The sequence below is a fragment of the Pteropus alecto genome, unplaced genomic scaffold, assembly GCF_000325575.1.
Source record: "Pteropus alecto unplaced genomic scaffold, ASM32557v1 scaffold106, whole genome shotgun sequence".
Classification (NCBI taxonomy): domain Eukaryota; kingdom Metazoa; phylum Chordata; class Mammalia; order Chiroptera; family Pteropodidae; genus Pteropus; species Pteropus alecto.
In genome coordinates, this window is record NW_006442103.1 from 986,010 (window position 1) to 998,823 (window position 12,814).

The 12,814-nt window shown below is 42.3% G+C and overlaps 1 protein-coding gene across 5 annotated transcripts in view; it reads left to right on the forward strand.

The window, feature by feature from the left end:
- The window catches only part of RIPOR2 (RHO family interacting cell polarization regulator 2), a 103,955-nt gene that overhangs the window by 60,516 nt on the left and 30,625 nt on the right, over positions 1-12,814 (forward strand). For all 5 annotated transcript variants that reach the window (XM_025052324.1, XM_006919527.3, XM_025052323.1 and 2 more), the window contains exons 7-9: positions 1,477-1,626; positions 4,944-5,007; positions 11,882-11,925. In XM_025052324.1, coding sequence (XP_024908092.1) covers positions 1,477-1,626; positions 4,944-5,007; positions 11,882-11,925 — 258 coding nt within the window. The remainder of the gene's footprint in view (positions 1-1,476; positions 1,627-4,943; positions 5,008-11,881; positions 11,926-12,814) is intronic.

Here is a 12,814-nt window from a genome sequence, read left to right on the forward strand (position 1 = left end):
GAACTAAAGAGCAACAAAGAACCCTTTAACCACGAGAATAATTTTCAGTCTCTTAATGTTCATATTCTAAGCTAAGTACAGTCATCATCTGTATAGAGGAAGCAACGATGGGAAATTATCCAGCTCTGACAGGTAGTAGTGATGCTATTCAGGGAGCAGCCAAAAATTTGCCTTCAGAAAAAAAAGGAAATCTTAACCTCTCCAATGCAAGCTTTATCCACACCTTCTTCTGGATTTTACAGTTTAAGCCTCCTTTTTGAGGAAACAAATTTTGTATTGAAATGAAAATTTCATGTAGTTCTAGGTAGGTAACTGCCTCCCAGAAGTCATGGGTTTCAACTGCTTCCGCTAATGCTTGGCGATGTTGTCCTTTTTATCTGCCTGAAAATTCCTATAGTTAACTACGGCAAGTGCTTTGATAACTGATGACAGTACAAGACTGCAGAGATAAACACCATCGAGAATAACTTTAGAACAAGTTTTCTCAGCTTCAGCACTATTGATATTTAGAGATGATTCTTTGTTGTCGGGGGACCATCCTCTGCATTATAGAAGTTTAGCAGCATCCCCGGCCTCTACCTACTAAATGCCAGTAGCGCCTCCCAGCTGTGACACTGAAAAATGTCTCCAGATATTGCCAAATGTCTCCTGGGTGTCAAAATATGTTGGTCGATCAAGAATCACTGCTTGAGAAACATTAAGTGATAATCAGACTTCTACAGAGTGTGATCAGTCATCATTTGCAAAGGGTATATGATTGTTTAGAAGCATAAGTGTAGAGGTATAACAGGGAAAGTGTTCATTTCTATTGCTTCTATCTATTTTTTAAATTGTGTTATAATTTACATGCAAAAACTATCACAGTTCTTAAGTGTTCAGTTTGATAAGTTTCGACAGTTGCGCCTCACCTTAATTGTAAGAGTAACCTAATTTCACTTTCTCTTTATTGTTGAGCCAAGCAAAACGTCACAAAAATCATTTTTGGTAAATAGCCTGAAGTTCTTTCAGGCTAAATCTGGATGTTTGAATATCACTTTGTGACACTATCTCTTAAAATATCTCTAAATCTGGATGTTTGAATATCACTTTGTGACACTATCTCTTAAAATACAGTGATAATAGGTTCATATACTATGTTTTCACCTTGGTGTGAAACTGTATAAACTCTTCCAGTATGTGTTGCTTATATCAGAGGCTCCCATACTTGTTTCACACAATCCACCCGAGTTCAGTTCATTTTCATCTTATGTAATTGGAAAAGAAGGCTCAGAGCAAAATCTGTTTTGAAGTGGAAAATGGATCATAGTGGCTAAAACAAAAGAGATAGGTCTCTGCCTGAACAGACGACTCTTCTCCAAGAGTCTCCTCATTGAGGTCAAGAAGAGAATGTCTTCAGCACTTAACAGTGACCTGTGCAGCTTCTTTCAAGTGTGATCATGACTTACCTCCCTTGTGTTTCCTATTTGATCCTGGCAGGTCGATGAGCTCTATGAAGCTTATTGTATCCAAAGACGCCTCCAAGATGGTGCCAACAAAATGAAGCAAGCCTTCGCAATGTCCCCTGCCAGCAAGGCCGCCCGGGAGAGTCTCTCAGAGGTCCACCGGAGCTACAAAGAGTACACAGAGGTATGCGCTCACCTGCTCAGCTGCCTGGCCCCATCTGGACTGCTCCGAATGTGGGTAACTGCCAGGAACAAGGAAAGGCAAACTGTGACCTCATTCTACTCTTCAGAGAGATACATTTTACTATTTGTTTTTCTTGCTTTTTTTTTTTTTTTTTTTTGAGGCTGTCAGTAGAATTGTTTAAAATGACTCTTGGGTGGTTCATAGGTTGTATTTTTCTTAGAGCTTTCACCGGACACCAGAGGATATGCCTTTGTCAGTCCCTGAGAGTCACCTGTCGGGCAGTCGTCCTTGGTGCCTTATAATAAGCCTGTTCACGCACTTGTAAAACCACGAGATGTTAGTCGCTATGAAGCCATTCAGTGACCAAGCCTCAAAGTTCTGCACGTGCCCCCCCACCGCCCTGTGCAGTCTCTGCACAAGAGGAGTACAAATGCTTGTCGAAAATTTCAGTGAATGACTGAAGTCACAGTGCCCTGGTTTTTATCATTTAAATGTACTTCCAAATTCTCTGGTATATAGTCTCATCGAGCTTTATCCCTAGAAGTTGAACAGACGGTGTGGTTAAGATCACCCTGGATGTCGGGTGTCACTAACCGTCCTGCCTACAATTAGTTTATTGTTAAGAAATTTCCCTTCTGTCTTAAAGGAGAAGAGACAAAGAACACTGAGCTGTCCTGGTTAATACTGTCTCCTGGGTCCAAACACATGACACAGGGAGGCCTTTGCTTCTCCCAGCGTCACCCGATACTATTGTCTTTGATGAAACGACTGAATTATTAAAACAGCACTTCTCATCATCCCATGAGTCGCTGTTCAGAGGTCAAATTTCATGAGTGAAATCATCGGCCTGATGGGGGTCTGCTGGACAATTCCCAGAGCTGGGCATCTGCCTCAGCCCTGGGCTTGGCGTCAGGGGGCGGGGCAGAGGTGGGGGCGTGAGTGGGGGTGGGGAGGCTCTTGGATGACTCATACAGAATTGCTTCGTATATACACTCCAGCCCTGCATATTGCCTACACCAAGTGTGTCTCTTTTCGTGGTCTAAAACTGGGCTTCTTACCTAAGCACCTCTTACAGAATAATGCTTTTTAAATGCAGAAAATAAAACACATAGGAATGCAAAAGAAACAAATATTGAAATATAATTATTTCAATATTATCAGTAATCAAGATATAAAAATCAAATGTATCATGATATACTACTATGCTTCTGTTTTATTAACATATCAAATTAAATGATAAGATCTAGCAGTGGCACTAGTTATTTGAAATTGCGAAATTCAAAGGAGTGAAAAAGATCAATGATTTTTCAAGATATGTGCAAAAAATTATGTGACATGAACATATATGTCATTTCTGTCAGTGTCAAAGTCACAGGTACTAGTAATACTGCTGTGGCTTGTTTGCTACCTTCATGACACATGGACATGTTAAATCTTAGAGGTTAGTGGAAATAATGTGATTTTCTTTTTTCTCCACTCAAGTTGATGGACCCAAAGATTGAGAACCTCTGGCTTAGAAGCAGCCCTAGTTCATGAGACTTCATTTCTACATGTCTCTGAAATCAAAAGAGCAATTGCCAATTATAGAAGCTGTTCACAGTCCCCAAGCAGATAACTGGCCCGCCGCCTGTAAGAGCTGCCCATCCTAGGACATTTGCAGGTCATTTCAGAAGCACCCAACCTTGGTCAAGTGCCAAGCATGGCCTCAGACTTTGCTCACAAATTCAAAGATGTAGAATGTATATCGGCGAGAGTAAGGGCAGCCTTAGTGAAGAAGTCCAGGACTTCTGTAGCTTCATAGCTTGCTTGACATCCAGTGATTTTTGTACCTTCACATTAAAAAGCCAGGATTTTATCACAAAAGACGGACTTTCAGGCAGAATGCTCTGGGTGCCTTTGCAGGTGCAGCAGTATTCATCAATGGCTGCGTGAGTAGGACAGAAGGAAATTCTGACCACAGATGTCCTCAACTGTTAAACTAGCTACCCTCTCCTTCCCCCCCATTTTTCAAAGACACTGGTAGCAATCCTGACATGCATGATAACATTGTTATTTTTGGAAACTGTCATGCTTTTTTTCACAGAGACTCACCCAATGCTCTGAGGAGGAAAATTGATTTACATACTGAGACTTTGTTTTCAAAGCTTTCAAGCTGCACAGAGTTCAGACTTCAGGAATTTCCCCCATCTTTGCTAAGCTAGGTGAGGTACTAAGAGCTTTCAGGAGGGAGATCATTTGAAGCAGAGCAGAGAAACAAATAAGAATTAGAACCTCTAGCCTTACAAATTAATCCTGAAATCCTCAGCAAATAAAATTCAAGTGGAAGCAATATCTGTCAGTGCTCACAGAGCTGGCTGTGCTTAGCCCCCAGCTGACTACTGTGGGAGAAGCCTGCAGATGCTGCCCCCAGGGCTGGGCTGGGGACCTCACTGGGACAGCCCCTGGCACTGCACTTTTCCTTTTGATTTCTATCTGATTGCTCTGTTCAGGTCCTCAGCTACTGAGGAAGTAGGGTGGGACTAGTTACATATCTAATCACAAGCATGGATGGTGTCGCTCCTTCTTCCTCTACCGTTCCACACTGGAGTGAGGCGAGGCGTCTGGTCAGACCCAGCAATCATTCTGCGGTCCTGTGGCATTGCAGCAGGGACTCTGCCTCATGCGCTTTGAGTAGAATCGAGCCCCTGGGCTCTTTTTTGACCCAAATTTTTATTAAGAGAAATTTCAAACCTACAGAAAAGTCAAGACTAGTATATTGAATTAACACCATATACTTTCACATAGGCTTAACAATTGGTAACATTTTGCCACATTCGCTTTCCCTCTCTCTCATAAGCTCATTTTTTTCTTCTATTTTTGCTGAGTCATCTGACAGTAACTGGTAGAAGTCATTCCACTCCCCTAAATATTTCAAATTTCTCCTATTTGTCTCATAACAATTTCAGATAATTTACTTGTTTTTCAAATCAGGAAGTAATCCAAGTTAACACATTTCATTTGGTTGTCTCTTTAGTCTCATCTGGAATTTTTCCATGATACTGCTTTTGTGTAGAATCCAGGACAGATCTTATAGAATATTCCACATTCTGGATTCGTCTCTTTATCATATAATGTAACTTGTTCTATGCTCTGAATTTCCTGTACACTAGAAGGCTTGCTTACATCTAGGTTAAACATTTTGTCAATGCTTCACAGGCAGTGCTGTGTAGCTCATTGCAAACAGGTAAATGTTGTTCAGGCTGTTAGAACGTCATGTGCTTTGAGCTCTTGTGTGAAAGAAGCCTAACTCTAATGCCTGTCTCCTGTACCCTTCACAGAATATGTGCACCATTGAAGCGGAGCTAGAGAGTCTGCTGGGGGAGTTCTCCATCAAGATGAAAGGTATTCTTTTCCCCATCAAAGAGAGTAAAGAACCATCCCTTGCAGAGCTCCTGGAAGCTTGGGAGCACACGCTATTTTTATTTTCCTTGCAAAGACTCTGTACCACCCACTCTCAACCCTCCCCACCTGTGGTAATTTATTGATGCTCCAGAGGCTGCTTGTCCTGGACTTGCCTATACACTTATAAATTTATGACAGAATCTCAAACATACACAAAAGTGAAGAGAATTTTACAATGACCCCTCATAAGCCCATCACCTAGATTTAATAATTAGCAAGATTTTGCCATATTTGCTTCATCTGTTCTGTTTTTCCTTTGAAGAAATAGAAGTCTTTTTGATAAAACAAAAAGACCCCATTTACTTCAAGACGCATCGCTTAAAGAACAGGGACATCTTCATACAGAACCATGACACTGAGTATTACCACATATCACATCTGATAAAAATGAATAGGTCTTTGTTATTAATGCACTTCATTACCAAATTCCCCCAGTTGTCTCAAAAATGCTTTGTGCAGTTGGTTTGCTCAAACAGCCTCCAAACAGGGCCCATGCATCGTAATTGGTCATTAGGTGTATCTTTTAGATTTGCTTTCATCTGAAACAGACCCCGCCCTGTTTCTTTCCTGCTGTAGACTTGTAGAAACCGTTGTCGTACAGAACATCCCACTTTCTACACTTGTCTGTCGGCCCCTTCATGGTGGCATTTAAATTGTTCCTTTATGCTCCATATTCCCTGTAAACTACCTACCAATTTTCCTGTTAAACACCCACAGGACAGTACATTTTCTTCTTTTTCCCCGGGCCCTTTTGGTGTTTACTCTAGAAAGTTCCGATCTGGAAGCATTATTAATTTATACCAAAGCATCTTGCTAAAACTCTCATTTTAGAAGATGGAGCGTCACCCAGGTGTTGTCAGATTTACAACTCAGTGGACAACCAGGGCTGTCAAATAAACAGTCATCATAGCAAGTGCATTTTTCTTCTGAGTTTTAGCCCACTTGACAGCAGCAAAAAGGGCTGGTGCTCGTGCATATCTTATTCTGAGGTTTCTTAGCAGCTTAATCCCTCAGTTGCTAGTGGGGGTTTAATCACCCTCTTGTCTACTTTTTGCAATTAAGAGAGCAGAGAAGGGGGACTTTTTTTTTTTCTAAGAAGTACTCAACAGGAAAGCTTCATTTTTGAATGAGTCATCTAACTCTGGAGGAAAATGGTTCTGTCAAGTACTCTGCACGACAGCTGCTCTGAATAAGTAGACCTAGAACAAAACAACCTTGACTCTCAGCCCCCAGATGGTACATTCTGCTCTTTAGCAGATCAGATAGTGAACCAGTTTGTTATTCAGGGTTAAATCTCAGCACTTAATCACCAAGGTCAGCATTTGCACTTTTTTTGTTTTTTAGGTACATTCTCTGCAGTTCAGGTCCTCGCCCAAGACAGTCATTCTAAAACCACTCAGGCCCTGCCTTTTTCCCAGCACATCTTGGGGCAGGGGCCCTGGAATATATATATTTTTTTTGACTCTCTGGATGATTCTATCAGCAGCCCGAATCTGGAAAACAAGTGCCCTAAATCAGTGTTTCCTCTCCTGCCCGCGACACCCAGGCCCTATCCATGCAAACCCACAGTCATAGAGCCTGGACTCCAAGGGCAACTCAGATCACGCACGTCTTCTTACTGTTGACACAAAGACTACCTGCCACATTTCCCCCATATCTGATTCTCACTGTTATCAAACACATCAGTTTGGGGTGGGGTGATAAGTTTCCCATTCTATCGATGGGAAATGGGCATTCAGTGATGTGCCCAAGACGTCACACCATAAGTTGGAGTCAGATTTGAAACTGAATTCCAGGGCCCTTGGCTCCTAGTACACCCCGTCGGAGCTCCATGTCAGGACGGAAGTCTTAACAGAGCTGAGCAGACACAAGGAACTGCTGCTCAGAGGATGGTCTCGCCTATGGCAGGGTCTTCTTCCACCTAGCACGCAGGCACCTGGGGTGGGGCAGCAGCAGAGCGAGCCCCTGCCCACCAGATCTGGAACTTCTAGGCTGGCGGCTGGGCCTGAAATGAATTCTCCCTTTTCATTATACATTTAACTCACTTCCACTTCCCTAATCTAACACAAAAACTCAGAAACTACATTTGTGAAGGCTTTCCAGGCTGACACCCCTGTGGAAATCTTCCTTTGTCTCGTTAAAGGAAAGATCTCTCGCACTGCCGAGAAATCGTACATCTTCGCAATTAGCTACTTTCGTACTGTTATTCACTCTGGTAAAAATAGCCACCCTGACATATATATTGACATAAACTGAAGATATTTCATAACATTCTCAAACCTCGTAACCCAACTTCCTCCTGCCACACCCTCCACACTTCCGTTTGTGCCCTTCCCCAACACATGTTTTTGTTGAGAGGAGAGGGAGGTAATGTGATAAAGACAATTGATCAAGCACTTACCGAGCTCCTGCTCTTAGCCAAGCACTAGGCTGCATCCTGATTGATCGTCCTTGTCCTTGAGTCCCACACAGTCTACTGGGGAAAATGGGTGTTTGAGTTAGTGCCTTCTAATTCAGTGGAACAAGTGACCTACTGAGCCAACAGTGTGACCAGATTGCTGTGGAAGCTTGTGGGGAGGTGGAGAGGATGGAGGGGTGCCACACATCTGTCTAGGGGGAGGAAGGCTTCCAAATGCAACCTTTGAGTTAGAATGAGAGGGACTGTTCTGTCAGATGAACAGGACTGGAAGAGCATTCACCAAAGAGGGAACAGCACATCCAGAAGTGACAGGGAGTCTGGTGAGCCTGAAGGTTTGTTGGGAGAAGAATGCGGAGAATTAGGGCCAGATTTTGAAGAGCCTCAAATGCCAGGCTAAATAAGGAGCATCAGACCCATGAACTGTTGACCAGGATGGAGGTTAAAAGATGCGATCTCTTAGGGAAAACTGGTTCTTCTCCCAATTATTACTTAGTTCAAATTAAGTTCCGGGAGTGTATATATCCAAAAGTCTGTGCTGGCCCCGACAGCCGTCAGGGCAAGTCAGGCCTCCAGAGAGGGAAGAACTATCTTCCCTCATATATCTGCATTATTTATTCCTGGTTAATAAACCAGTAAGGCCTGTAACGGAAGCTCCTGGCTTATTCAGCTACAAGGCTGTTTTCCTTGGAGTAGAAAGTGCAACTCTTGGAAAGGAAAATCATTATAGAACTAGGAAAAATGAGGAGTGTTATTCTGGCAGGAAGGTCCCTGAGCATAGGCAGAAAAGGTGGGCAGTGATGTCATCTGCATACTGTTGCATCTGGGCCTTCCAAACAAAGAGTGGAGGAGCTGTTACATCTGTGATAAGTGTTTGGGGTAAAACATTCAAAAGCTACAGGAAGATGCACCAGGAAAACAAAAGTCCCCTCATCCCCACCACCTCCCCATGCCCATCCCCCACAACGGTCTTTGGCGTGGACACAGTAATCACGAAACTGAGAAACATTAAGCTGTTCCCAACTGTGAGAATCCCAGCAGGCCTCAGACCAGAGTTGGAAAGAAACCCGGCCAGGTTTAAAGGACACTAGGCTGTAAGTGTAACTGCCCCAGCGTTAGTTTCAGTTCTGCACCCAGTATCGCACGTGACTTACACGAGCAGATGGAAGTTCAGGAAGCAGAGCACCAGAACTGTTTCGGCCTTGCTGTCGCCATCTGCTACGTTATTGTTATAATCAGAGTATCAGTGTGACACCACTAAAGCAATTCCAAGGAAGTTTGCTTTATCAACATGGGCCGAGATGCCCAAAAACGTCACTTCCAAGTACTTTTCTCATTCGGATAAGTTCTTCAGATATGAAATGTCTGGTAATTTTGAAAGGAAAAAAGGTAAAGCTTCAAAGGATTTTCCCCTTCACTCCCCTTTATCCAGCACTGATACCAGGTCAGTTTTTGTTGTTTGTTTTCACCAGGCTTCTGTTGTCACTGCACAGGTGGATAGGCAACAGATGAATCATGAACTAATTTGCAGAGGTTTTTACAGAGCACTTTGGATTTTATTGGAAAACCAATCAATTATATTTTCTTTCAGAAGTATTAAAAAAAAAAACTAAATCCTCCAGCAAATAATTAGTGAAAATCGGCTTCACTAATTCTGCTCTTATTGCAGTAGATCTTTTTAAGTGGCTTGTTATGTTCTAATTATTAGTGAAAACTGGTTCTAGATGGACAGGCCCCCTTGCTGGGAGGCCTGACGAGCTGATGGACTACTGCCATCTGTTGGCAGGTAGTGGCAACAGCAAGTACTTTTCCAAGCCTCCCTGGAGCTTTGCCATCACCTTAACCCTGGCAATGTCTGTCTGACAGGTGGAAAGCCGATTCACTCATCCCACAGTCTCACAACTTAACAGGGCTCTTCATAGAAGGCAAAACACATTGTGTGACATCATCTGCATCAGCTTTAAGTGAGAAAAATTTTGTGGAAACTAATATAAAAAACAAAGTACTCAAAGGTCACAAGTGGCAGCTGGAGGAGGCTTATGCGTGAGGAATCTGAGAACCACGGGACTGCTTCCATACCAGCTAATCAAAATTATTTCCTCTTAGGCCAGCTGTAGGAAAAGAGAAGGATTGTTTTGATCTTCCCAGTTCTCTGTTTTAACTTTTTTAAAGTGGTACCTTCTCATTTTTTAAAATACTAAGAAACATACCAAGAACTAAAACCATACATAATCACTCCACTAAGTGCTAACATTTGTTAAAACTGTCATGAATATCCAACCAGCCTTTTTTCTGTGTAGATGCTGCCTGCCAACGTATGTCTTTTTTCTTCCAAAATAAATGCACGTTATTTGAAAAAAAATCAAATAAAAAATACTATTTAATATCAAACATTTAACTTTCTCCATAATCCCTTTCAGAGATAATTATTTTTAGCAGTTTGGTATGTTTCTCTAGACTTCTTTTTCTGTGGATACATTTTTATGTAGTGGAGGTCATATTCTACGTAAAGTTTTGTATCCTCTCTCCCTTTTTTCTTAATACATATTACATTATAAATACTGTCTTTTATTAAAAGCTCACTCTAAAGATTTGTACTGAATTCTGAACTAGAATTTTTTATCATAAAATGTAATGGGTTCTTTTCACCAGAAAATGAAAAGTGCAAAAGTTTTGGCCCATTTTTATTAAATTTGTTTTATTCCTTGATTAAAACTTTGTCTTCCGGTCCCTATTAGGATAAAGGGCTTTGCCTTGTGATTGGCAAGAAATCAGCTTATTACCGTAAAGCTGAGATTACTGATAAACCTCTACTAACAACTTAGTCCCCTGCTTTCATTGCATGCGTGTGACTCACATGCCTTCCTCCCTACAACTTTATCCATCCTTGACACACAGTAGGCCTTAAGGAAATATTGTTGAATGAATACACGCCATTCACTCCGCCTGGAGGTGTCTTCTCGCCCATGCCTTCATTTCCCAGAGGTGAAATTCTATTGTTTAAATCCTCTCTTCCTCCGTGAAACTATCCTACATTAACTGAAATAGAGCTCCTTTGCTTTGTTTTCATTATACAAGTAACAGTCTTAAAAAATTCAAAATATAGAAAAAAGTAAAGATCTCTTTTTACTGTCTCTCTACTGCCGTCCTCCCTCCCATGTGTCAGTTTGCTATATTTTTTCATATCAATTACATCTTTTAAATGAACTGTAAATGACATGTGCTCAATAAATAGTATCATCACGCTCCTGGATATCTAATTATCATCACCGATTAAGTACCTACTATGTGCCAACGCTGTCTATTGTCCTTACAAACAATCTATGAGGTGGACATTGTTATCCCTATTTGAAAGGTGAAGAAACTGGCGTTAGGTAAATGATCTAAAGTAGGCTAGCTGATAGATTAAAAAGAAATCAACTTTAGATTTAACTCCACCTTACTGCCTACAGGTCCTTGTCTGTTTCATTCCTATGGGCTTTAACCATATTTTGCTCCAGATTGTGGGTACTGGTAAAGTCTCTCTGAATTTCCAGACTATTACCACCAAAGCATAGATGTTCACATACTGCGAGCTCTCAATAACTGTCTATAGAAAGAAAAAAACCATGAACTTAGAGTCCCTGAGATGTCCCAGGATAGTGGCCATATAGTCTAACAAGATGTGTGTTTTCTGCTGCTCTGGATGTCACACCAGGTCTCAAAATGACCATGTCCCGTTAGGAACGACTTGCCGCTTGGTGCAGTAGAGAAGCCCCACCTTCATCTTGGGGATACAGGTGGTTGTTGTTTGGATGGTTGGTTGGATTCTGTTTTCTTAATCACTAGTTTTGTGTAATGATAATTCACCTTCAGTGATTTCCTGACACAGTAGGTGCTAGTATTATTATGCTGGATAAATAGGATGAGAAAAACAGAGAAATGAGTGAATTGGGGAGAGGCCAGGGGAATACGTACATGGAATATTAACCCAAGTGGGAGGCACTTATTAGAAATCACAAATCTTGGCACAGAAAGAAAAACAAGAGAGCAGTTGACTTACAAGGGAATATGTTGGGTAAATAAATTAATATCTCTTTCTGGCCCTAATTCTGTGATCCTGGAATCTGTTCGGATCTTAAACCGGCCACAGGTACATGCAGTTCTAGTCCCCGCTGCACAGACGTCTCTGCCGCAGAAAGACCCTCTTTCCGCCCCTCATCCGGGAATGTCCTCCCAGCGGTGGTGGTTGGAATTCCAACAATAGCTGTTCCCACAGACGGGCCCCCAGATTACTGCATGAGTTCACGAAATCGGAGGCGTACGGGCTTGGGAGTTTTATCGATGTGGATATGCCAGTATGGGCTTGGGAGGAGGGGGAATGTGCTCGGCACCTCACGCCCGATCGCTTGCTTGCAGGTCTGGCCGGCTTCGCTCGCCTCTGTCCTGGAGATCAGTATGAGGTAAGTGCTGCATCAGGCTGGGCGTTGGAATTGAAATCTGGAGAGGGAGGGGTCAGCTGTCGGTATTTCAGGTCTTAAATTATCTTTCCTCTTTTTACATTTGTTATTTTGAAAAAAAATTAAGCCAGTAAGAAAGTTTAGAGATTGATGCGAGACCTTTCGTCTAGACTCACCGATTTTTAACATAATGCCATATTTGCTGTGTTGTTGTTGTTATTTTGCTGAACCATTTTAGAGTAATGTATAAGCATCATGACCCTTCACCCATTCTTCTCCTAAGAATGTGTCAACAAAAGACCTGCCAAACCTATAGAAAAGTTTTATAAGTGTTTTTTTTTTGAGCCAAATATTTGAGGTCATGCCCGGCAGCAAGATCTCAACGGACTGAGACAGTGCTCTGGAGAACAGCAGTTCTGCCGCTTATTTCGCATGTTAGAATCAGAGGAGGAGACATAAGGACGGTCTCATGAAATTCACTGGTGAGAGACTAAGAAGATGGGAGAAAGCAAAGAGAGGAGATCTCTAGGACTGGGTCAAAAGCAAAGTGGAGAAACATTTTTACATCGATGGGTACAGGACAGTTAACAGTTAGTATTTACAGCACATAGAGATGGTGTGTGGGGAATACGATAACAAGGACGGGATGCTGTGGTCTTGTGCTCTGGGGCCTTCGAGGAGGAATTGCAACAAGAGTGAGCAGAAGGGCACGGTGCGATGCCCTTTACTGAAGAAAGCACTCCACATCCCCGCCTCCGACACAGAGCTCTCCTCCTTTTGAAGTCTATTCCCGTCTCCTCATCTGCTTCACATGCCAGCTCACAGGAGATTTGGAAGGGTGGACACTAAGGGAGTGGAGTGAAGACGGTGGAGAAGCAGGCGGAGGCAGCTG